Below are 24,995 nucleotides of genomic sequence, written 5' to 3'. Positions count from 1 at the left end.
AATTTCTAAAAAAAAACCAACAGACCACATATTTTTATATGTCAATTGAAATACATGCCGAAGCGGCATGTTTGTTGAAATAAGGACGTAAGTTTACGCCCCAGAAAGTAAAATTTCTAGAAGCAATTCAAGTCAGATTATGTCATAAAGATGTACTCAGTAAGCCGTTTGCCAATAGTGTTGATATCATGTATTTAGCAACTGAAGTAGATCATTTAATACGGGATAATCTCGTTTACTGATGGTACTGGACACATGCATGTTAAATATCTGTTGTGGATGTATACCACATTTTCACCTCCATCTCGAAACAAGACTTCAAAAAAACTACTATTCATCGTTGCATCAGGTGACAACGTTGGGGCTGTTACGTTATTTTTTTATCCAAAAGCGGACATTTTGCGTATTTCCCTACATTTGTGTGTATCGGAGTTGTTCCAGTTTGAAGTTGGCTCTCTCTCAGTCTCTCTCTCTCTCTCTCTCTCTCTCTCTCTCTCTCTCTCTTTAGATTCATCAGTGAGTGTTTGCTACGCGTTTTCTCTATGCCTATTTAAATTAAGTAAAAGTTTTTTTTTAAAGTATTTAACAATTCTAGCCAAAAGAATATTGCTTTTTAGCTCTCTTCTATGCAAAACCAACGTTATTAAAGTTTAATTGTTGTTCGCATTTCGTCACTGAAAAGTCAGAAGGTAGCAAATACCCAAACCTAGGTACATCAATCATTTTTTTTATAAAATTCAAAAACTTTTCCGGATATCAAAGGTCTTCTAAATGTTCTTCTTTGCCGTAAAAGCCTTCTGAGTTCTGTCGTTTTAAAATTTTTTCTGTGAAGACCATTTTTAGCAAAAAGTGCGCTTCTGGGTATGTAGGTGTACAAGACTTGAAACTTTGGAACCCAAACATTTCTAAAAATGCGTTTTTCGCATTATTTCACTTTTAGTTCATTCTAATGCCATGATTTTCGCATGCATGGATGACGCATTATTTTTTAAGAATTTACAACGTGTTTACAAGCTATTCCATTCATTTTTATCAATTTTACGAGCGAAATTCTGCATGTAGCAAATACCCATTTTATGTAGCAAATACCCACTTGTAAGTAGCAAATACCCACTTTGCCAAATTGATGGGACATTTTTACTTATAAAACTTGAATAAAGCGGAATTCTGGTAATTTGTTTGCATAGCTAAAAGACGCCTTGTGAAAGGGAACATGGAAAATAATTTAAACATTTTTTAAAAGTGTTATTATTTGAATTAAAGCAGAAATATCGTGACTGAGCGACATTCAAGTTAAAAAGAGAAGCGGAGCAATATTGACAGTTAAGATGATTTCCCTGCCTAGTGTACTAATTGAATTAACAAAATAAAGCTTTTTTAGACCATTTTTTACTGATCACGTGGACAACAACAATTTTTTTCACGTCGGCAACGTAGGGGGTGGTTACCCAATCCCCCGAGCCTAATGGCTCATGTTAAAAACGCTCGACAAAGATGATAAAAACGCAAAAATATCACTTAGCTCCCGATGCTGAACTTCCCCTGAAACCCTACCAGCCCTAATCACCTAACATTATAGCCCTAACCCCAAGCCTAATTACCAATTCATAACCCTACCTCTACAATTGTATACTAATACACTTATAGGCTTACAGCCAAGCGTAGTTATGCGAGATAGGCCAGACTTAAATTCCGATAAAGTGGTTGCTGATTTAATTGAAGATGGTAACTGGTTCCAAGAATGAGAGATAGTGTATGAAAAGAGCTCTGAATATGGCTAGAGGTATTTACAGGCTGGGAAACATTAAGAGCAGAGGAGCGCAAATTGTAATGACAGACTCTAGGTGTAAAAAAATTAGAAATATACGAAGCTTCCTGTCGCTTGTATACCTTAAACATGATTAAAGACGCAGTAAAACGTCTTGGGTTAAGGTGTCCATACTAGCAGGCCTGAGACAGTCTTTGTACTCAGTAGATCTACTTAAATTAAGCACAGTTCTTAACGCGTAAAAATACATTTTTCCAGCTTATTTTTTCAGGGAAGTAGATTCCCAACAAAAGAGGGGAACAGTAAATGATACCCTTTCATGTACAGGGATTCCACCTTAAGTTTGCTAGCACAAAATTTAGATACTCTTACTAAATGCGCAAACGGCTAATTTTCAGAAGAGACATGACGCTTTACTTTACAAACATGGCCACTGGTTTTTCGATAGATTTTATTGCTGTTAATTGGATTTATGAGCAAAACTCTACACCTAGCAAATTCCCATTTTATGTAGCTTATCACATACAGGGCAAAATTACTAAGTGCTGATTGGCTGAGACAGAGGGCATTTTTTCTTAATCACGAGGGTACTTTTGGTAATCAAAAGGGCATGATTACTTGATCTTGATTGGTTTAAAGTTGCTTTGTAATGAAGTTATTGCTTAGATTTGTTGCCGATTAAAATTTTCTGCAACAATGGCTTCCCATTTTGTTGAAGAGTTTATTGAGGAACTACTAAACACAAGTGAGCACAAAAACACAAAAAGAAGTACGGACTACTGGACTAACATTTTCCAACAATGGGCAAAGACAAGAGGAAAAAATGAGCAATGTCGCGGCATTGAACGGGCTTCCTAAAAGAATAACGTCGCGCGTGAATGGATTCCCGCGATAATTTTGCCCTTTATGTGATAAACAAGAAATCGCAAGTGCCCTCGGGCAATTAAGGATTAATTTCACTGGTGTTTTCAAAGTTTGGAAATACGCGTGAAATTAATCCTTAATTGCCCGAGGACCCATGCGATTACATATACATATCCTATTGACAGCTCGCATACAAGTTTGGGCGTGCGTGTTGATCATCCTTAAAGCTCTATGACAATGGCGATTTTAGCTGCAATTTCACCGGTTTGTGAGGTTTACAGAGCGATATAAATATTTTTAAAAGCAAGTGGATATTAGTTAAAGGTTAATGGACATCGTAGAAAGACAACAATAGATAAAGTCTTAAGTATTCTAATGTTATCTTTGTATTGGCTCATTTAGAATAAAACACCAATATTTAGGAAGGGGGTTATGCGATATCGCTCTATTATGACGACAAAAGTTGCACTAGGGTAAAGTTAAACCCATAAAAAAATATTTAACTGTTAACATGTAATAGTTCAATAGACACTAAAGGAAACAACGAAATTAGTGGTTAATAAAGTGTGTTAGTCTAATATGTATTTCACGGGCTTAGTGACTTCACCCTAAACTTTTCGAAAACGTCATGAAACTTCCACAAAATCTCAACTGGAACTGCACTTAAAAAGACAATATATTGCAGGTTCATGACAACGAGTCTCAAAGTAAACTCTTTTAATTCCAGATATAAGCTTTATCACTTGGAGCTAAGTTTTTAAACGACAACTTTTGCTTTATGAAAAATTCAACTTTATAACACCTCGCAACAAGACCAAGACAAGTTAAATCTTTTTCATAGAAGTCGATGTCCTACACACATCAGTCACCAAGACAAATTCTATGACTCTTAAGGCCGATTTCCACGATGCGATTGTAGTATATGACTCTTAAGGCCGATTTCCACGATGCGATTGTAGTATATGACTTGATGCATGTGACCCGAATCATACCATATAAACGGTCATTCGTCAGGTCGTACACGACCCTATGACTTGTCGTTCGAACCTTAACACACGAAGAAATTGCATTGTGTAAATCGGCCTTTTTAGGGAATATTGACTTACTTGAAATAAAACGATCAACCATAAAATGACTGGCAAACGGTTAAAGAAAATAACATGTTAACAATATAGGACTCAATTATGTTGTAACCCTGAATACATAAAGACAAGAAATGTTCAATGTCAACTAATGTTCAAATATAATGCAAGAACCACAGGATCAAACTACTACTTTCTCTTCATCTTTTGACGTTTGACTTCTTTTCGTACCTTGTCCGCCAAACGTTGTTTTTGCCTCAAAAGAAGCTCCTCATCATCGGTTCCGAAGACCAACCCGGTTTTCCATGCTTTCTCATCATTTATCACCCGTTCCCAAACGACCTCTCTTTTTACTGCGTTGTTTTCAATCATATCCTGAGTTAACGATAGGAGATGGTCTGTTTGTTCATCGGTGAACTTACTCCATGATGGCTTTGCAGATTCAGATGCGATGGATGGAGCTCTGGAAGACATAAACCGTTCTATCTTCTGTTCAGGAGACTCAACTTCAGTTGGTGGTTCTAAGTTTTTGGTAAATTCTGATCGAAGCCTTCTCACTTTCAACACAATTGCCTTCATGGAGTGTGTTTCCAACAGGTTGGAAGCACCAAGTTTATCTCTGACAATGTTTTCAGTTATGTTACCAGTCTCAATTTCAGACTTGAATAAATCTTGAAGTTTTGAGGTCTCTTCCTCGGTCCACTCGGCAGGAATTATTGATACCTAAAAGAAATCAGAATTCGTATGCCAATTGTTATTCAAATTACTACGATTGGTATGCATTATAAGAGTACTTACCTCTGTCTTTGCGCAGTTCATGGTGATAAATTTTCTGACAGCACGACGCCCAATATCTGTTTCTCTAACTTTGTCATTGATGCGGTAATATTGAGCTTGTGTTTGAGGTTTGTGCTGTGCAAGGGCAGCCAGTTGTTCTTGATCTTCAGGCAAATGGACATGCACTCCTGATGCCAGAGATTTTCTTATCAAGGTTGCGGAGATGCGACCGTGAAACTTCACACCCTCCCTTTGAAATGTACGAGTCAGACACGTGGATACTTGCGATGAAGTAAGTTTAACGCCATTGGTTGAAACGAACATGTTATCTGTGGCATCTTTGACGTACTTAGGCCTCACCCTTGAGATATACGTATTCACCAGATTGTAAACATCAGCATGAAACCATACAATGGCTGCCCCATAAACACCTCCTGTCTTGTGATTCTTAACTGATACGCGGTATCTCTCTCCATCTTCTTCTCCAGCGTACAGTTTAGCATCTTTGAATTCCTCCACTGTTATATTTGCTGCAATACCACTTCTTCCGGAGTTGTCAATTATTAATCTTGTAATCAGCCAATCCCTTACTTCGCAAAAGGTCTGATCGTTGACCAGCACAGGTTCTCCACAAGCTTTGCTTTTCTCCGCAGCTGTTCCAAGCGCTTTAATTATGTTTATTCGCTGTTGTCCATTTGACACTTTATATAGATCTTCGCTAGAAAGGAGTTTTGCAAAGTCCATGTCATGTTTCTCTAATTTCCTTTTCAGCACCTTCTTTCTTTGAGCAGATGACCACGAAGTTAAAAGATCTCTCCTTGCATGAAGTGTGTCTAATCTATCTTGCCCTTTCTCTTCTTGCACAAGGAATTTAAGGAATAGCCTAAGGCTCATTAGGTATGATCTAATGGTTCCAGGTTGATACTCCTCAGATAGTTGACCCAACCACTTCCTCAACATTACCACTCCGTCATGCCCCTCGACAGTAACAAGATCTATTTCATTTGCTGCTTGAGGGAAATCTTCTGAAAGAACTTTCATGATGCGTTTTACCTGTGACTTGTACTGACCAGCCACTTTTGCGCAGCGATAACCCCCGTCTACGTCTATCAACCAGGAATGAAACTCGTTAAGCAGTGGGCTGTCATCACTACTATCATTGTCTTCAAAACTGACATCATCTTCCATCTCTTCAAGACAGTCGTCATTATCATCATCATCGCTATCGTATACTGATGATTCATCATCATTCATAACTTCCTTAGGCACTTTACCTTGTGAAAGATTGCTTTGGGAGTCAGTATTACCAGCGTTCTTTTTTCTTTCAAAAACAACATCAACCACGCTCTTCCATTCTGGTTCCACACGAAGAAAATCGAGATTATCTACGTTTTCCACGAAATCAGTTAAAATGTCATCCCTTTCTTGCAACGAGCAGTTATCTGACAAGCTTCCAGTGCTACACTCTGATTCGGAGTCCAGGGAAGGGTGATAGTTTGGGTCTAAAATTTCCTCTTCTTCACTGTCGCATATAACTATTTCACTAGATTTGGTATTACCAGCCGTCACTGGTGGTTGAGGTGGTTGGATTACTTGGTCAGCATTTTTGCGGTTGTTTAACTCTTCAGATAGCTCGGCATCGCTTTCACACTGGGAGGACATCATAGACACTAACTGTTTAAAGCTTCGCTTCTTGCACTCTTCATTTCTTTTCCACACGTTATCCACAAGTTGATCATACTCCAAATCGCTGTCATGGTCATCATGTGTATCACCTACCTTTGATTCCATTTGATCCATTACTTTTTCATACTCCAAATTACTGTCATGATCATTGCCTGAATCTCCACTTTCTTCATTATGTAGCTTGTGTTCCACTTTATCAACTTGCTGATCATACTCTAATTTGCTGTCATCATCATTGTACGTCTCTCTTACCTTTGATTCACAACTTTCTTCATTATGTAGTTTGCGCTCCTCTGCATTACTATTGGAGGAGGTCGGTGCGAGGTGCCCAGGGTTACTCACGTTTCTGCTGATAGTTGCTTCTCCTTCAGGATTTTCTAATAATTGATCATCCGAGTCATTTTCAATTTCTTCCTCAGCTTCGATTCTATTCACCAAACTATACTCATTTTCCTTGTCACCCTTGTAAAATTTCACCCTTTTTGCGGCCTTTCCACGTACAGGTGATTTTGATTCGATTTTTCTCTTTTTAGGACCATCTTTAGTTGTGGCGCTCTTTGCTTTGGATTTCTTTCTCTTGGCAATGTGATCTCGTAGCTCTTGAAGCCCAATTCTCGGAGCAGATTTAAGCGCATCTAAGTATTGGTTTGAGTTGGGATTAAGCTTGTGGATATTTGACTGTAAATGATGATGAAGTTGAAAGACACCTTTCTTTGAATGCTTGCATGGAGATAACGGACAAAACTTTATCTTCCTATTAGGCGCTTTCTTGTTTCCATTTATATATACATCTACCTGACGAAAAATCTTATTCACTTTATGTACATCCTTCTGATGACGAGATAAATTTATAACTGATTTCCCACATCTCGAACACACTTTAGATTCCCGAGACTTTTTCCTTATTTCAGAACTACCTTCCATGGTTACTATAATACAAACAAATAGAAAACTGATCTCAATGATAGAGTTGACAATGGTTAGCACAGCATAACAGATGAGTAGAATGATCTGACAATGATCAACACAGCATAAAAGATAATTAAAATGATTTGACAGTGATGAACACAGCATAAAAGATGATTTCAATGATTTGAAAGTGATAAACACAGTATAACATGATTACAATGATTTGACAGTGATCAACAGAGTATAACAGATGATTTAACAGTGATCTACACAGCATAACAGATGATTAGAATGATTTGAAAGTGATCAACAAAGCATAACAGTTGATTAGAATGATTTGACAGTGATAAACACAGCATAACACATGATTGCAATGATTTAACAGTGATCAACACAGCAGAACAGATGATTAAAATGATTTAACAGTGATCAACACAGCATAACACATGATTGCAATGATTTAACAGTGATCAACACAGCAGAACATGATTAAAATGATTTAACAGTGATCAACACAGCAGAACAGATGATTAGAATGATTTGACAGTGATCACTAGAGTATAAGAAATGATTGCAATGATTTAACAGTGATCAACACAGCATAACATATGATTAAAATGATTTAACAGTGATCAACACAGCAGAACAGATGATTAGAATGATTTGACAGTGATCACTAGAGTATAAGAAATGATTGCAATAATTTAACAGTGATCAACACAGCATAACATATGATTAAAATGATTTAACAGTGATCAACACAGCAGAACAGATGATTAGAATGATTTGACAGTGATCACTAGAGTATAAGAAATGATTACAATGATTTAACAGTGATCAACACAGCATAACATATGATTAAAATGATTTAACAGTGATCAACACAGCAGAACAGATGATTAGAATGATTTGACAGTGATCACTAGAGTATAAGAAATGATTGCAATGATTTAACAGTGATCAACACAGCATAACATATGATTAAAATGATTTAACAGTGATGAACACAGCAGAACAGATGATTAGAATGATTTGACAGTGATCACTAGAGTATACGAAATGATTGCAATGATTTAACAGTGATCAACACAGCATAACATATGATTAAAATGATTTAACAGTGATGAACACAGCAGAACAGATGATTAGAATGATTTGACAGTGATCACTAGAGTATAAGAAATGATTGCAATGATTTAACAGTGATCAACACAGCATAACATATGATTAAAATGATTTGACAGTGATCAACACAGCAGAACAGATGATTAGAATGATTTGACAGTGATCAACACAGCATAACAGATGATTAGAATGATTTGACAGTGATCAACACAGCATAACATATGATTAAAATGATTTAACAGTGATGAACACAGCAGAACAGATGATTAGAATGATTTGACAGTGATCACTAGAGTATAAGAAATGATTGCAATGATTTAACAGTGATCAACACAGCATAACATATGATTAAAATGATTTAACAGTGATCAACACAGCAGAACAGATGATTAGAATGATTTGACAGTGATCACTAGAGTATAAGAAATGATTGCAATGATTTAACAGTGATCAACACAGCATAACATATGATTAAAATGATTTAACAGTGATGAACACAGCAGAACAGATGATTAGAATGATTTGACAGTGATCACTAGAGTATAAGAAATGATTGCAATGATTTAACAGTGATCAACACAGCATAACATATGATTAAAATGATTTAACAGTGATGAACACAGCAGAACAGATGATTAGAATGATTTGACAGTGATCACTAGAGTATAAGAAATGATTGCAATGATTTAACAGTGATCAACACAGCATAACATATGATTAAAATGATTTAACAGTGATGAACACAGCAGAACAGATGATTAGAATGATTTGACAGTGATCACTAGAGTATAAGAAATGATTGCAATGATTTAACAGTGATCAACACAGCATAACATATGATTAAAATGATTTAACAGTGATGAACACAGCAGAACAGATGATTAGAATGATTTGACAGTGATCACTAGAGTATAAGAAATGATTGCAATGATTTAACAGTGATCAACACAGCATAACATATGATTAAAATGATTTAACAGTGATCAACACAGCAGAACAGATGATTAGAATGATTTGACAGTGATCACTAGAGTATAAGAAATGATTGCAATGATTTAACAGTGATCAACACAGCATAACATATGATTAAAATGATTTAACAGTGATCAACACAGCAGAACAGATGATTAGAATGATTTGACAGTGATCAACACAGCATAACAGATGATTAGAATGATTTGACAGTGCTCAACAAGGCATAACAGATGATTAGAATGATTTGACAGTGCTCAACAAAGCATAACAGATGATTAGAATGATTTGACAGTGATTAACAAAGCATAACAGTTGATTAGAATGATTTGAAATTTATCAACACAGCAGAACAGATGATTAGAATGATTTGACAGTAATCAACACAGCATAACAGTTTATTAGAATGATTTGACAGTGATCAACAAAGCATAACAGTTAATTAGAATGATTTGACAGTGATCAACACAGCATAACAGTTGATTAAAATGATTTGACAGTGATCAACACAGCATAAGAGATGATTGCAATGATTTGACAGGGATTGAAATAGGATAAGAGATGATCACAATAAATAATAGCATCGAAAATAACTTATCCAAAGTCCTGAAACATCGATCGATGTTTTGTTGCTATCAAGGGAATTTCTGTTTATAAAAAGCAATTTTATTTTTTAAGTAAGAGCTTTCACCCACTTCATTGTTAGAACAAAGCAGAAAAAATGCATTCTACGATTCATATCTATATGATTTGGAAGTTAAATATAAGTAAACCGATAATTATGTAAGATATTACGAAGGCCAATCATTCTTCAAGTTTATCGGCTTTTTTCTCAAATATTGTAAAAAATATATCGACACTTATACCTTGGATGCTTGCAAAGCGTATTTCGTTGATAACCACTTGCTTAAGGGACGAAATATAACAAGAAACCTATGTTGATCTTATTTTCTTACCGTTTGAAAGTTGCCGTCATCGACGAACACGTGAAACACGAAAACGAAAGTTGAAGTGTGTGAACGCTGACCGCTAATGATGTACTTCTTCGGTAATAAACCGTAGAACCAAAAAAATAGTTTTCTTTAATATGAAACCTTGAAATAGGTAAAAAATTTGTCAAATACCTATTTTGAGTATTTGCTACGGTAACAAAAACCCATTTTGAGTATTTGCTACGGTAACAAATACCCACTTGGGAGTAGCAAAGACCCAGATGAGTATTGGCTACCGTAGCAAAAACCCATTGAACGTATCAAATACCCACATGGGTATTTCCTACCGTAGCAAAAACCCACATGGGTATTTCCTACCGTAGCAAAAACCCTCAATGGGTATTTTGTACCGTAGAAAATACCCACAAGAATCTAACCACGTAGCAAATACCCAGATCACTCTAGCTCTCTCTCTCTCTCTCTCTCTCTCTCTCTCTCTCTCTCTCTCTCTCTCTCCCTCCCTCTCTCTCTCTCTTTGACCATCGAGGACCGGTCAGCAGTATTCATTGACTGTGGGGGTGGGGGTAAAGGGGGAAGGAGGGGGTCGCAGGAATTGGATTGTTCCGCAATGAAATTTAACTGATTCCCCAACCGCCCAGTAAGGCTCTGTAATATTCTTTTGATAGTCCCTCACTGGCAGTTAACTGGCCGTCAATTTCTATAGTTCCCGCCCTCTCCCCCCCCCCTCCTCCCCCTTCCCTCCTTCCCCCCTTCCCCTCCTCCCTTCCCCCCCCCCACCACTGAATAATGACTGGTTTCTTATTTTACAGATTTAATTTCTCTAAAATTCAATAAACAAGATGGTGTGTAAGCATTTTAAAATTGCTAAATTCACTAAACTACTAACACTGATCTGCTATACCCTTACAAATATGCATTCAGAGAGTTTCTTTTTTCAATGTTAATCGCTTTATTTCTTTCAAAGTTTCTTTGTTCACATGACTAATATAAACTATTAGTAGTAATCGAATTTTGAAGGGCTCAGCCGTACATACTTTTGGCGTTCCATTTTGCTTAAATCCTTTTTCAAAGTTGTTATCACTACGTACAAAAAAATATTACTACAAATCAATAATGTGATCTTTTTCTTAGGGTGACGATGTGCAGGTTTTTGATTGTCTACACGACTGTTGCAGTTCTTGGGGTGCTGATCAGTTCTACTGATGGATGGGGCAGGATCCGAGTACCAAGAATTAGAATACCGCCCATTAGAATAAGAATTCCCACCAATCCTAAAACTCCAGCTCCGGTCACTCAGGCTCCGACAACAAAGGCGCCTATCACAACACAGCCACCGACACAGCCGCCGACCACAACACAGCCACCGACACAGCCGCCGACGCAGCCACCGACAACGAGTGCTCCTGTTGCTGTTGCTCCGACGACAATTGATCCCGAGTTAATTGATGAATGTGAAGACGCTTAAAAATTTGTTGTTTATCATTTTAAATATCAATAAATTTCGGTACTCGACAATAATAAACGGAAATAACTTTATGAAAACGATTGGTGACAAAATGCTGCTTCTTGCACTCTTAATAGATGACGATGACAGACAACCGAATAAAAATTACTCAACATAAACCCTCGTTAAAAAGGCGAATCCACGGAAGAAATATACAAAACTGTATGATATTGAGATCGATATGATATTAAATCGATACCGAGGGCCCGTTCCAACTTGCTTATGAAGTGCATTTAATTGCCTTCCGCCACGATCACTAGCTTTCTTGACAGCTTTCTGAAGACACAATACTGTCTTTCTAAAGACTTCTGATATGCGGCTATTGATTATTACACCTCGTATACCTAATTGCTCAAAAACTTTGTTTACGATTGTTGAAAGGACCGACTCTTGGTTCTCCATCTTCGTCTTTACATTGCCTTGAAATAGTATAGATTAGTAAGCTGAAACGAAAAATTAATGAGGGAAGTGTACGAAAAATCCAGCAAACAAGCTTAAAAAAGGCATTTATTTAGACTTCATACTTCAACGAACTTCAAAAATCTTACTTGTTTATCTTGTAAGTAAACGATGGCAGATTAATTCCCGAAGTGCTTTCTGAGTTTCCCGATCCCTCTCCTACAGCTTTCACGCTTACAAAACAGGAAAAAATCAAAAGGAGGAAGATACAGCTGTTTTGAAACGCCATTTGACGAAGATAAATCAGCTTTTTGTTCGACACTTTAGATATCAAAACAAAGTAAATTTGTTCCTCTTTTTGATTCTGGCGGTACATTTTTAATTTGCACCCGCGTAAAACAGATATCGCCCGAGACCCTTCGCTCGGTCATGTTTTGATTAAAAACGCCTTGTTAATTTCACGCAACCGTTCGGAGAAAAGGTAAAAATGACGAGAGAAAAACTTTACCTTCAAGTTAGAAAATTAGCGAAATAGAAAGCCACAATATTATAGTTTAATATTTCAGAGGTACATTGAGTGCTTTTTCCGTAGAGAATCCGCGCGATGGTAAAACATTCGAAAATTACACTCGATTTGAGTGGGGTGTTGAAGTGGGCGTGGTCACTACATTTATGTTAAGACCATTTGTACCCCATGAGTTTGATATGATTCCTTTCTTTGTTTGTTAATAGAACATCCGTTCGTATATTTCTGTTTTTTCATTTGTTTAAACAATGACATGGTTTAAACAAATGGTTACTTTACCATGGAAGGTGGTCCGCCAGAAACTTTCGCAAACTTGTGTCAATGAACTGAAAGCCCTTGCCTTGTTTACCCATAACATAATGTGTACCTACAGAGAATGCGTGTCATTTGCATATGACAATAAAATTCAAAACTGGAAATAATGAAATTAAGTTAGATAATTTCGTGGTCAAGTTCAGAAGTATTCTTTTTTTGACTGCAGAGGTTTTCAGTTTAACAGCTGCTTTTGCAAAGGTACGTAAAAACGGGTTTTTAAAATCCCTTCCGGCATCTACCTGAGAACATGGAGCTAAGCATTGGGTGCAAACGAATTAAATTTGTCCCAAATGACCCAGAATCCCTGCACTGTGGTAAGTGACTTAAGCCGCCGTGACCTCTACCGATACTGCACTCAAAACAATCAAGTCAGTTCTCGCTGGACTGGGTATGATGAAAGACAGGCACCCTGGTGGCTAAGCAACACTTTGAAAACCATTAGAGTTAAGATTGACTGGTGCTTTTCCCCCAGTCTTGGGTGTAAATAGACGCAGAAAAATTGCCAAGGAATTTGAGAAAGTGCTACGGGATCATTTGAGTATAGCATCTGGGAGAACGAGGTATACTCCGCGCTTCTGCTCTACGCGGCAGAAACAGGAAAACATTAGGCCATAAATGGACCACACTGCTCGTAGGACGCTTACAAGAATCGAACTAAACGAATTATGCTATAACCCCATGCAAAACCGTATGCATTTTACGCGGTTTTCAATGAAGCTCGTCAGAGAAAAGGCACATCACTCTTCAAACTTTTCTAGTCATTATTCAATTTTTCTGATTCGTACGGGTGTAGAGTTGACGAGACAAATTAGGAGAGCTGAAAAATAACTCTACTAGCAAGAAATACGTGTGTTGAAACGGAATAAAAAATTTAGTTCTATAGACCAATTAAAGAGCGATATATACAACAACGAAGGTATTTAGAAAGCTAAGATGACGCAATATGCTAGTTAAAAAAATCGGAAGCAGCACCTTAAGTGATCTTAGAATTTGTGGAATGAGACACTTGTTTAATCAATTTGTTACAGCTAATAAGTTGGGATAAGCACCTGACAGGTGTTTGCCTAATTCAAAAACAGATTGTCAATATATGACAAAGATTAGCGGGCCTCTTGGGCCGAAGATGAAAAAGAAATACAAGAGATCCTGTAGGAAGGCACAACACTAAAGGGGTCATTGTCCTTAAAATGTGCTCTCACCTTCAGCGCCTTTTCCGATCCTTTTTATTCCTTTAGTCTTTCTACATTGGCATCGTTATTTCAAGCACTGCTTGGCTCTTTGAACACTTCATGTTCACATAACTTAAACGAATCAAGTATATTAACTTAAACGTATCGCGATTTTCATGCAGATTAGCCGGTTGCTGTCATGGCTCGTTCTATTTCCTTCGTTCTCGTCGTGGCTGGATTCCTATCGATCCTGCTGGCTTCTGCAGAGACATCAGCTAAAGACGAAGGCAAATCAAAATTCAAGCGGATAGTTTGCAACAACAACAATAACAACAACAACAATAACAACAACAACAACAATAACAACAACAACAATAACAACAACAATAACAACAACAACAATAACAACAATTGGGGATTGGTAAAACGTGTGGTTTGTAACAACAATAACAACAACAATAACAATAACAACAATAACAATAACAACAATAACAACAATAACAATAACAACAATAACAATAACAACAATGGTTATGGACCGCTTCAGTTCATTTGCCCGCCAGGTAATATTAAACATACCTCTTTCTTTTCTTTTTGCGAGAAATCAAACCAGATTCCCTTATTTCTTACACCGACTCAATAAATGATTACTTTATTTCAGTTGAGGAATCAAACTTTCAGCCCCTACTGACACTCACTCTGAAATCGAGCCCTAAACCCTTTCACTCCCAAGATCTTATCAGTAATTCTCCTTACTGTCTGACATACAATTCTTATGATGTTAGTTCGGAGAATTTTGTATTGGATCAACTAATAATCACTTAAATGATATTTTTCTTTATTTTCATTACTTGTGTACTTGATATTGGAAGCACTTTGTGAGGAGAAATTCTGTCTTGGTCATTCATGGGAGTTTAAGGGTTAAAATCGGAGTCATGTTTAATTAAATCACGGCGGTATCCATCACATGACAAATAATACCTGCTTCATTCAGTCACAACATTCGGATCATTTAAATACATTTTCCAGGAAAGTCCATCAGTGTGATCACAGCCTCGTACAATCCAGCAAGTGGTGATAGACTTTGGGCATTTGAGTGCAGGGACAATAGAGCGTGCAAGATCACAGAGTGGCCGAGTTATGTCACTTCTTTTCAAGTATCTTTTGAGTATGAGTGTCCTTACAATGGTTTCATAACGGGTACGAGAGAATTTTTTGTTCAAGCGCAATTTTCAGAGTGGTGAAAGTAGTCACACTTTGCCATGGTTCTGCCCTTACGAAACTCTCTGATTGGTCCAGAAAACTCCCGCCACGTTCTCAATCAATCAGAGTACAAAATTGTCTCCGATCGTCGCATTAAATAAGTATGCTGAGGTGATTATATGGTCATAAAGGGAAATAAAAATGCTTTTTGTCTCAGTTTTACTGATGAATCCCTTCATTTTCGTTTTCAATATTACTCGCCGGTAAATCCTACTTCGATGCCCAGTCACGATCTGTTCCCAAACAAAGCACCACCGGTTTGTCTAACCAGGATCGCCTTCAATTTCATTTCTCAAAACCGCAGTTCATATACATGATTTTAATATATTTACAATGATTGATTCATCACTTCATGAGTTTATTAAGAACTTACATAACTGTTAGCTCAGTTGGTAGAGCACTGCACTAGTATCGCACAGGTCATGGGTTTAAATTCCGTACAGGCCTGAATTTTTTTTCAGGCGTTCTTTTCGTTGCTGCCTAAGTACTGTTTATTGATGCCAAGGTCGCTTTCAATTTAATTTCTTGTTCGTTTTGTTTACCTGTTATTACAATCTTGATGCGTTTCTCATTTACTTTTAAGGTATTAGCAGCATTTACAATAACATTTACAAAGACCGCCGCTTCAAATTCCAGTGCTCTCATAACCCAAACTACACAAAAAAGAAATGCAAGTGGAGTGGGTATTTGAACGACCCTTACGGAATTTTGGTGTTTCGGAGCAAAAGAAGATTTTATTTGTCAGGAATCAAAAGTGATTTCCATTTCAAGTAAGTGAAAAGCTCTTAGCTATTTGAAACAGACTTAAGTGAAAGCTCAAAATAGGGAAAGACAAATGAGGGTAAGTTTCGATCATGCTAAGGAAAAAATATTCCCATCGGATGTTTGACTTGAAAAACTCAAATCTCTCCAATATACGCCCCCTTGAGAAAAGAAAGAGGTGACCATTTTAAAGGAGGGGTAGAGACCATGGGAAGAGGGGAGGGGGAATGCAATATGACCCGTTTGCCATTATTCATAAACCGCAGCGTCTGATGCCAGTGTGTTGGGTGTATGATGTTAATGTTTTAAACTATTTTGCATCTTCAGTTATCGCCGCTGGAAGGTGAAATGTTGCACACTGAAATACAAGAAGTCTAAGAAGAACTGATAAGCCATTGAAAGCCGGTCCAGTAAAAACACCGTGGATCATGAAAAGCTCAAGAATCATTACTTTACATGTGAACAAAACAGCTTGCAAAAAGTCACGTCACCTGACTTTTAGTTGATTACATCTAGAAAAACTACATTAAAGAATAGCGGATAGAGGAGTAATTTTGATAAACACAGAGAAAATACTTGTAGACCTTGGGTTACAGGACACAAGCGTAGTATTTCTATTAAATATCATTTGTAATCAACGAGGCTTTTCTAGATCCATTTGTGGTTGTAACTAGCAGAACTTAACAAAAAGTCGTCAATGGAGGCTAAACACTACAGTTCATACTTAAGTTATAGACCTTCAATTCTCGCCAGTTCAATCTATCATTTTAACACTTACTGTTCTGATCAGAAGAAATATAAATTATATCCTGTCTCAATGAAAAAACGTTTTCCGCTACACACGCACTCGATCAAGAGTCGTGCTTCGAGCTTTTTTAATCCGCTCTTTCTGTACTTTTCATTTGTTATTAGATAAATATGAGACCTTTTTAAAGTGAAAGGGTTATTTTGAGCTCGCACAAGAGAAAAAAAAAAAGGAAAAAAAAAAACTTAAAGAAGATATTATGTAGATCTAGATGAACTGGTAAGTAATTGCAATGTTCTGCCTTGGTTATCCGCAACTAAGTCTTCTATCTTTAGTGTGTACATGTATTTCTCAGTATGTCCTTGATAGCGTGTCGGATGTCTCTCATTCTCCAGCAATAAATAACAGGATTTAGGCAAGAATTCATAAACATTAGTGTTCGAGACAAAGGAAACAGTTCCTGCCAAATTTGGCTGTTCACAAAGGCTTCCGACTTGAAGAATTTCCTGATAAGACTACAATAGTATGGCAAAAAACAAACTAAAAACACAAAATTTACATAAAATGAGCTTACCGCGGATTTCCTCAGCCTAGAGGCATTTGCCACTTCATCACTCAGTGCTGTTTGCTTTAACTGTAAAGCTTGAATCTGCTTTGTATGGACTCTTACTGCAAAGTAAAGTCTGCAGCTGATAACAGTCAAGAAAATTAGGCAAAGACTCCAGACGATGATTGTGATGTTCATAAACTCGCTCAAATCTTCAGTGATCCAACGACAAATGGATGAAAGGAGGGCACTAAACACCCATGTTAAGATTGCCAGACTAAGAACGCGCTTGTAAGTCACAAGTTCCCGATATCTGAGATGAAGATGAACTGCTAAGAATCGGTCCACGTTCAGGGCCATAATACCGAGGAAAGAAGCGTTGGCGAGTGCAGATTGGATGATGCATAACACTTCGGTGTCCTCTTCCCTCGAAAGGGTAACAATCCATAATGGTTGAGCGACTAAACCAACAGCAAGATCAGAATAGGCAAGACTCAACAGTAATATTTTCAAAGGATTTGGTAAAGAGGAAGTTTTCCTTATAGCTTGTATCGTTATGCTGTTGAAAACGATGGCTGTTAATGCAGAAAAGACGTTCAAGACGACGTTCACGATGTACCCTGAGGTGGATGGCACTTCAATATCTGCCATTCTTCACTGAGTTATAGATAATTTTCTGGACTTCAAGTGATCGTTTGTATGAAAAATTCCGCGGTTAACTGCCGGTCTCCCTGCCGATCTCAAACTAAATAAACTAATCTTAGCACATAACCAGATGGTTGAAACGCTTTCTTAATAAATCCGCTTTTAATACATAATGAGGTAAAGCATTCTGTGGTAAACATCATCTGTTTTCTTTAGTCGTCACAAAACTGCGTGAGTGCTTGCACCCTACGTATTACAGGTAATAATTCATGAGACTTTCTAAGTTAGGGATGTGATATACCAGACATTTGGAATGTAAACTGACTTTTAAAAAAAATTTCAATTTTCAAAACTTTTATTAAAGCTGGCAGCTTGTACATGCTAGTATGTAACGCCAAAAGCTTATAAGAGCTGACAATATAGGATATGAATAATAATGCCTTGATATTACTCGATGTGATTTCAATCTTTAATTTTGTGATATCATCCCCCGTGTTACAAGTCTTTATTTTCATCATAGATTGGCCGCGAGAATGAAGCAAGGTAAAAATAAACGAAAAGGAGAAAAAAAGGTGGTCATTGATATATTTACATACAAAAAAAAAGTTGTTGAAAAAGTGAAAAAAAACAAAACAAAACAAAACAAAAAGAAGGAATTTATCATGTATTGCGGATCAGATTAAAGCCGAATGTTAAAAATAAAGCGGTTCTTCTGGCTTCCAAACGCATACTAGTCAAATACATTACAACTTAAGACTAAGGAAGTTTTAACAGTCGTCAAAACATGAATGATGCTATCGATCATGAAAGTCGTAATTAGAATAAGTCAGATGAGTCGTATTTCCCAATTTCATTCCCATATAATTTACATATCATAAAAGCCGCTTGTCATTTATTTGGGCAATTTTCTTTAAATTTGTTTTGCTGTTAGTATAGGTACTGATGTGAATTCAAAAGAAATTTGGTTTAAATAGGCACCAGTAAATTTTTCAAACACAACAAAACTGCATGGGCTGTTTATTTACACCAAATTGCACTCAATTCATATTATTACTCATTAATAATTTACATATAAAAAGATCACATAAAATCAAGACAGACGAAATTTTATGAGCGCGCGCGTCATTTGTAATTTGCACTCGTGCTACAACTTTGCACTCGTGTTACTTGAAAATTGCGCTCGTTTCAGCCAATCAGAGGCGCGTGATTCTTTCATGTATTATCAGGATAAAAATTGAACGGATTAATGTCAGTCTCTGTGCAACTGCGCATCTACGCCTCTCCTAACCCCACAATAGTCAACTGTTAACAAGTCAGGGTCAATGTTGGGGTGGGGGAGGGTTTAGATGAACAACTCTTTATCGCACTTTATGGACAACTCCTCGTAAGTTGACAAATATCTATGGAAATCCTCTTTCTCTTCTTTCAGGACAAATTTTTTCCTACGACACACTCACCTGATTTGACTTCTTTTTCGTATCAGGACTGAGCAGTTTCATTAAACTAAATACCAATGCAGTCATTAGTAATGACCAATCAGGGAAGTGGAAAATGTCAATGAAAGCTCATTAACCGTAGCATCTAGTTTCTCCTTACAATGTCACTCATAAATCACGCATTAAGGTCACGAGAGTAAAGGAAATGATCACCAACCTAGGAAGTTCTTGATTGTTAAAAAAATTCTACTCGTTAGCGCCTTAGGGAAAGTATGAAAGACAGTATGGAGAATATACATACTGATGTTAAGGTGTAGTTGAAGGGTTCAGTTTGAAAGGCTCTGATCACTTTTTACCTTTACCAATTTTAATCTTGTGGTGCAGCTCTGTCGTTTTTCGCCAACACTCGAGCAGAGTTTACCGCACTTCTGCATGTGTTTCCATCAGTAAGGAGTGTCACCTCAGTTTTAATCTACTCTCGACTGGTACCTTTTTTAAATGGATGTGGAGCTGAAATATCCTAGCCACAAGCAATTAATCTTGGGATGACGTAAAAAAATGCTAAAGAAAAAAGAAATCGTATTTTAAACTCTGCCCTCTAACATTCATTCCTCTGTCCCCTGAGAGTACAACAGTTCTGTCTGATGCGCGCGGTATGTTCTTGGCATCCAGAATGGTTTATTTGCAGCTTTATCTCGTTCATTTTGCGTGGAGTCTTAAATTTTGCGATTGAGGGCACCCCAGAAATGATAAATTAATCGTCTTCTCCTGTCGAGGGATCAAGATCTAAGATTTAAAGGGAAAATAAATAATTGCAATTCCACGACATTTATAAGCATCTAACACTATTTTCATGAATGTATAGTCCTAAATCTAGATTCCATTCTAAGACGTGTTGTAATTCGTTTCTCCACTGAGGTAAATTGCAAAAAATTCAGGTAACACAAAGCTATAAATCATTTCAAATTTTTGTCTTTCCAAGTATTAAATTCTTGAACTTCTACTCATTACAAAATGTTTGAGTAAACTTAAGTTTGTCAGAGACAGGCTGGAAAGCCACTCTGTCTCGAAGAGTTCAAAACTCCCTTCCTTTCTACGTTATATCTAATGCTCAAAAATGGCCGCGAATTCAGTTTGTGATGAAGTCTAACTCTTCAACATCGGTATGTTGTTTTTTTTAATCGTAGCATACCTTGCTTAAATAATAATTTAAAAAGAGCTCTGTAAAGCTGTGCATCAGTTTTAAATAGTTTCACACCGGAGAGATTCCTTTTCATGCAGCATGAATTTGAGACAGTTTATAAAATTAAGTTATCAGAAAATTAGAGCGGTGAAGCAGAAACGATCCAGCTAACCGTCGTAGAAATGGGCTTAAATTCCCGTCACAAAGTGGCCGAATTATGTCACTTCTTTTCAAGTATCTTTTGAGTATGAGTGTCCTTACAATGGTTTCGTAACGGGTACGAGAGAATTTTTAGTTCAAGCGCAATTTTCAGAGTGGTGAAAGTAATCACACTTTGTCATGGTTCTGCCCTTACGAAACTCTCTGATTGGTCCAGAAAACTCCCGCCACGTTCTCAATCAATCAGAGTACAAAATTGTCTCCGATCGTCGCATTAAATAAGTATGCTGAGGTGATTATAGGGTCATAAAGGGAAATATAAATGCTTTTTGTCTCAGTTTTACTGATAAATCCCTTCATTTTCGTTTTCAATATTACTCGCCGGTAAATCCCACTACGATGCTCAGTCACGATCTGTCCCCAAACAAAGCACTGCCGGTTTGTCTGACCAGGATCGCCTTCAATTTCGTTTCTCAAAACCAAAGTTCATATGTATGACTTTAATATATTTACAATGATTGATTCATCACTTCATGAGTTTATTAAGAACTTACATAACTGTTAGCTCAGTTGGTAGAGCAATACACTAGTATCGTACAGGTCATGGGTTTAAATTCCGTACAGGCCTGAATTTTTTTCAGGCGTTCTTTTCGTTGCTGCCTAAGTACTGTTTATTGCTGTCAAGGTCGCTTTCAATTTAATTTCTTGTCCGTTTTGTTTACCTGTTATTACAATCTTGATGCGTTTCTCATTTACTTTTAAGGTATTAGCAGCATTTACAATTATAACATTTACAGGGACCGCCGCTTCAAATTTCAGTGCTCTCATAACCCAAACTACACAAAAAAGAAATGCAAGTGGAGTGGGTATTTGAACGACCCTTACGGAATTTTGGTGTTTCGGAGCAAAAGAAGATTTTATTTGTCAGGAATCAAAAGTGATTTCCATTTCAAGTAAGTGAAAAGCTCTTAGCTATTTGAAACAGACTTAAGTGAAAGCTCAAAATAGGGAAAGACAAATGAGGGTTAGTTTCGATCATGCTAAGGAAAAAATATTCCCATCGGACGTTTGACTTGAAAAACTCAAATCTCTCCAATATACGCCCCCTTGAAACAAGAAAGAGCATTTTAAAGGAGGGGTAGAAACCATGGGGGGGGGGGAATGCAATATGACCCGTTTTCCAGTAATTATAAACCGCAGCGTCTGATGCCAGTGTGTTAGTTGTCGGATGTTACTGTTTTAAACTATTTTGCATCTTCAGTTATCGCCGCTGGAAGGTGAAAAGTTGCACACTGAAATACAAGAAGTCTAAGAAGAACTAGTAGGCCATTGAAAGCCGGTCCAGTAAACACACCAGTGAATCATGAAAAGCTCAGGAATCATTACTTTACATGTGAACAAAACAGCTTGCAAAAAGTCACGTTTTTCTGATCCACTCACGGTGGATCAGAAAAACCTGACTTTTAGTTGATTACATCTAGAAAACTACATTAAAGAATAGAGTGGTAATTTTGAAAAACACAGAGAAAATACCGTTGTAGACCTTGAGTTACAGATCACAAGCGTAGTATTTCTATTAAATATCATTTGTAATCAACGAGGCTTTTCTAGATCCATTTGTGGTTGTAACTAAAAGAACTTAACAAAAAGTCGTCAATGGAGGCTAAACACTACAGTTCATACTTAAGTTATAGACCTTAAATTCTCACCAGTTCAATCTATCATTTCCACACTTACTGTTCTGATCAGAACAACTATAAATTATATCCAATGACAAAAAGTTTTCCGTTACACACGCACTCGATCAAGAGTCGTGCTTCGAGCCTTTTTAATCCGCTCTCTCTGTACTTTTCATTTGTTATTAGATGAAACTGAGACCTTTTCAAAGTAAAAGAGTTATTTGAGCTCGCACTAGAAAAAAAAAAAGAGAGAAGAAAAACTTAAAGAAGATCTTATGTAGATCTAGATGAACTGGTAAGTAACTTGCAATGTTCTGCCTTGGTTATTCGCAATTAAGTCTTCTATCTTTTGTATGTACATGTATTTCTCAGTATGTCCTTGATAGCGTGTCGGATGTCTCTCATTCTCCAGCAATAAATAACAGGATTTAGACAAGAATTTATAAACATTAGTGTTCGAGACAAAAGAAACAGTTCCTGCCAAATTTGGCTGTTCGTAAAGGCTGCCTTCTTGAAGAAAATCCCGTTAATAAGACTACAAAAGAATGGCAAATAACAAACTAAAAACACAAAATTTACATAAAATGAGCTTACTGAGGATTTCCTCAGCCTAGAGGCATTTGCCAGTTCATCACTAAGTGCTGTTTGATTTAACTGTGAAGCTTGAATCTGCTTTGTATGGACTCTTACTGCAAAGTAAAGTCTGCAGCTGATAACAGTCAAGAAAATTAGGCAAAGACTCCAGACGATGATTGTGATGTTCATAAACGGGTTCAAATTTTCAGTGACCAAACAACATATGGATGAAAGGAGAGCGCTCAACACCCATGTTAAGATTGCCAGACGAAGAACGCGCTTGTAAGTCACAAGTTCCCGATATCTGAGATGAAGATGAACTGCTAGAAATCGATCCACGCTCAGGGCCATGATACCGAGGAACGAAGCGTTGGCGAGTGCAGATTGGATGATCCATAACACTTCGGTATCCTTTTTCCTCAAAATGTTTACAATCCACAATGGTTGAGCGACTAAACCAACAGCAAGATCAGAAAGAGCAAGACTCAACAGTAATATTTTCAAAGGATTTGGTAAAGAGGAAGTTTTCTTTATAGCTTGTATCGTTATGCTATTGAAAACGATCGCTGTAAATGCAGAAAAGACGTTCAAGGCGACGTTCACGATGAGCCCTGAAGTGGATGGCACTTCAATATTTATCATTCTTCACTGAGTTATAGATAATTTTCTGGACTTCAAGTGATCGTTTGTATGAAAAATTCCGCGGTTAACTGCCGGTCTCCCTGCCGATCTCAAACTAGATAAAATAATCTTAGCACATAACCAGCTGGTTGAAACGCTTTCTTAATTAATCCGTTAATTAATACACAATGAGGTAAGGCATTCAGTTGTGAACATCATATGTTTTCTTCAGACGTCACAAAATTGCGTGAGTGCTTGCACTCTACGTATTACAGGTAATAATTCACGAGACTTTCTAAGTAAGGGATGTGATATACCAGACATTTGGCATATAAACTAACTTTTGAAACAAATTTTAATTTTCAGTTATTTTACTAAAGCTGGCAGCTTGTCGCTATTATGTAATGCCGAGAGCTTATAAGAGCTGAAAGTAGAGGATATGAATAATAATGCCTTGATATTACTCGATGTGATTCCAATCTTTCCTTTTGTGATATCATTCCCCGTGTTACAAGTCTTTATTTTCATCATAGATTGGCCGCAAGAATAAAACAAGGTAAAAATAAACGAAAAGGAGAAAAAAGGTGGTCATTGATATATTTACATAAAAACAAAACAAAAAGAAGGAATTTCTCGTGTATCGTGGATCAGATTAAAGCCGAATATTAAAAGTAAAGAGGTTCTTTTTGCTTCCAAACGCAGACTGGTCAAATACATTACAACTTAAGACTAAGGAAGTTTTACCGGTCGTCAAAACATGGATGATGCTGTCGATCATGAAAGTCGTAATTAGAATAAGCCAGATGAGTCATATTTCTCAATTACATTCTCATATAATTTACATAAAAGCCGCTTGTCATTTAGTTGGGTAATTTTATTTTAATTTGTTCTGCTGTTAGTATAGGTACTGATATGAATTCAAAAGCAATTTGGTTTAAATAGGCACCAGTAAATTTTTCAAGCACAACAAAACTGCATGGGCTGTTTATTTACACCAAATTGCGCTCAATTCATGTTATTACTAATTAATAATTTACATAGAAAAAGATCACATAAATTCAAGACAGACATTTGTAATTTGGACTCGTGCTACAACTTTGCATTCGTGTTACTTTAAAAATGCGCTCGTTTCAGCCAATCAGAAGCGAGTGATTCTTTCATGTATATTATCAGGATGAAGATTGAAAGGATTAATGTCAGTCTCTGTGCAACTGGGCACCTACCCCTCCCCTAACCCAACAATAGTCAACTATTAATAAGTCAGGGTCAATGTTGGGTGAGGGGAGGGGTAGGTGAACAACTCTTTATTGCGCTTTATGGACAACTCCTC

The 24,995-nt window shown here is 37.0% G+C and overlaps 3 protein-coding genes across 4 annotated transcripts; 1 reads left to right on the top strand and 2 right to left on the bottom strand.

Moving 5' to 3' along the window:
- Positions 1-2,232: 2,232 nt before the first annotated feature.
- LOC136283098 (uncharacterized) lies at positions 2,233-10,155 on the bottom strand. The gene is made up of 2 exons (XM_066171339.1): positions 10,140-10,155; positions 2,233-7,106 (listed from the first exon to the last, which is right to left on the bottom strand). Exon 2 carries the CDS (start codon positions 7,099-7,101, stop codon positions 4,438-4,440), a length of 2,664 nt encoding a protein of 887 aa, XP_066027436.1. The 5' UTR covers positions 7,102-7,106; positions 10,140-10,155; the 3' UTR covers positions 2,233-4,437.
- Positions 10,156-13,008: 2,853 nt separating this feature from the next.
- On the top strand, positions 13,009-22,111 carry LOC131769824 (uncharacterized). 2 transcript variants are annotated; one of them, XM_066171083.1, is made up of 5 exons: positions 13,009-13,078; positions 14,232-14,612; positions 15,079-15,249; positions 15,896-16,082; positions 22,051-22,111. In XM_066171083.1, the coding sequence occupies exons 2-5, from the start codon at positions 14,249-14,251 to the stop codon at positions 22,109-22,111; spliced, it is 783 nt and encodes a 260-aa protein (XP_066027180.1). In that variant the 5' UTR covers positions 13,009-13,078; positions 14,232-14,248. The 2 variants fall into 2 exon arrangements, with proteins under 2 accessions (XP_066027180.1, XP_058941534.2); XM_059085551.2 differs by lacking the exon at positions 22,051-22,111 and adding an exon at positions 16,402-17,026.
- A 619-nt stretch (positions 22,112-22,730) lies between these two features.
- Positions 22,731-23,701, bottom strand: LOC131769867 (adenosine receptor A3-like). The gene has a single exon (XM_059085595.2). It carries the CDS (start codon positions 23,684-23,686, stop codon positions 22,811-22,813), a length of 876 nt encoding a protein of 291 aa, XP_058941578.2. The 5' UTR covers positions 23,687-23,701; the 3' UTR covers positions 22,731-22,810.
- Positions 23,702-24,995: the final 1,294 nt, after the last annotated feature.

Source organism: Pocillopora verrucosa, chromosome 8 (assembly GCF_036669915.1).
Source record: "Pocillopora verrucosa isolate sample1 chromosome 8, ASM3666991v2, whole genome shotgun sequence".
Taxonomy (NCBI): Eukaryota; Metazoa; Cnidaria; class Anthozoa; order Scleractinia; family Pocilloporidae; genus Pocillopora; species Pocillopora verrucosa.
This window is presented reverse-complemented; position numbering and strand designations above follow the sequence as displayed.

Excerpts from the sequence above, each read along its gene's own strand:
- LOC136283098 (XM_066171339.1), bottom strand. The coding sequence starts at position 7,101 with ATGGAAGGTAGTTCTGAAATAAGGAAAAAGTCTCGGGAATCTAAAGTG.
- LOC131769824 (XM_066171083.1), top strand. The coding sequence starts at position 14,249 with ATGGCTCGTTCTATTTCCTTCGTTCTCGTCGTGGCTGGATTCCTATCG. Across the intron at positions 15,250-15,895 it reads TTACAATGGTTTCATAACGG|GTATTAGCAGCATTTACAAT; the intron begins GTACGAGAGAAT and ends TTTACTTTTAAG. Across the intron at positions 16,083-22,050 it reads AAAAGTGATTTCCATTTCAA|TTATCGCCGCTGGAAGGTGA; the intron begins GTAAGTGAAAAG and ends TTGCATCTTCAG.
- LOC131769867 (XM_059085595.2), bottom strand. The coding sequence starts at position 23,686 with ATGATAAATATTGAAGTGCCATCCACTTCAGGGCTCATCGTGAACGTC.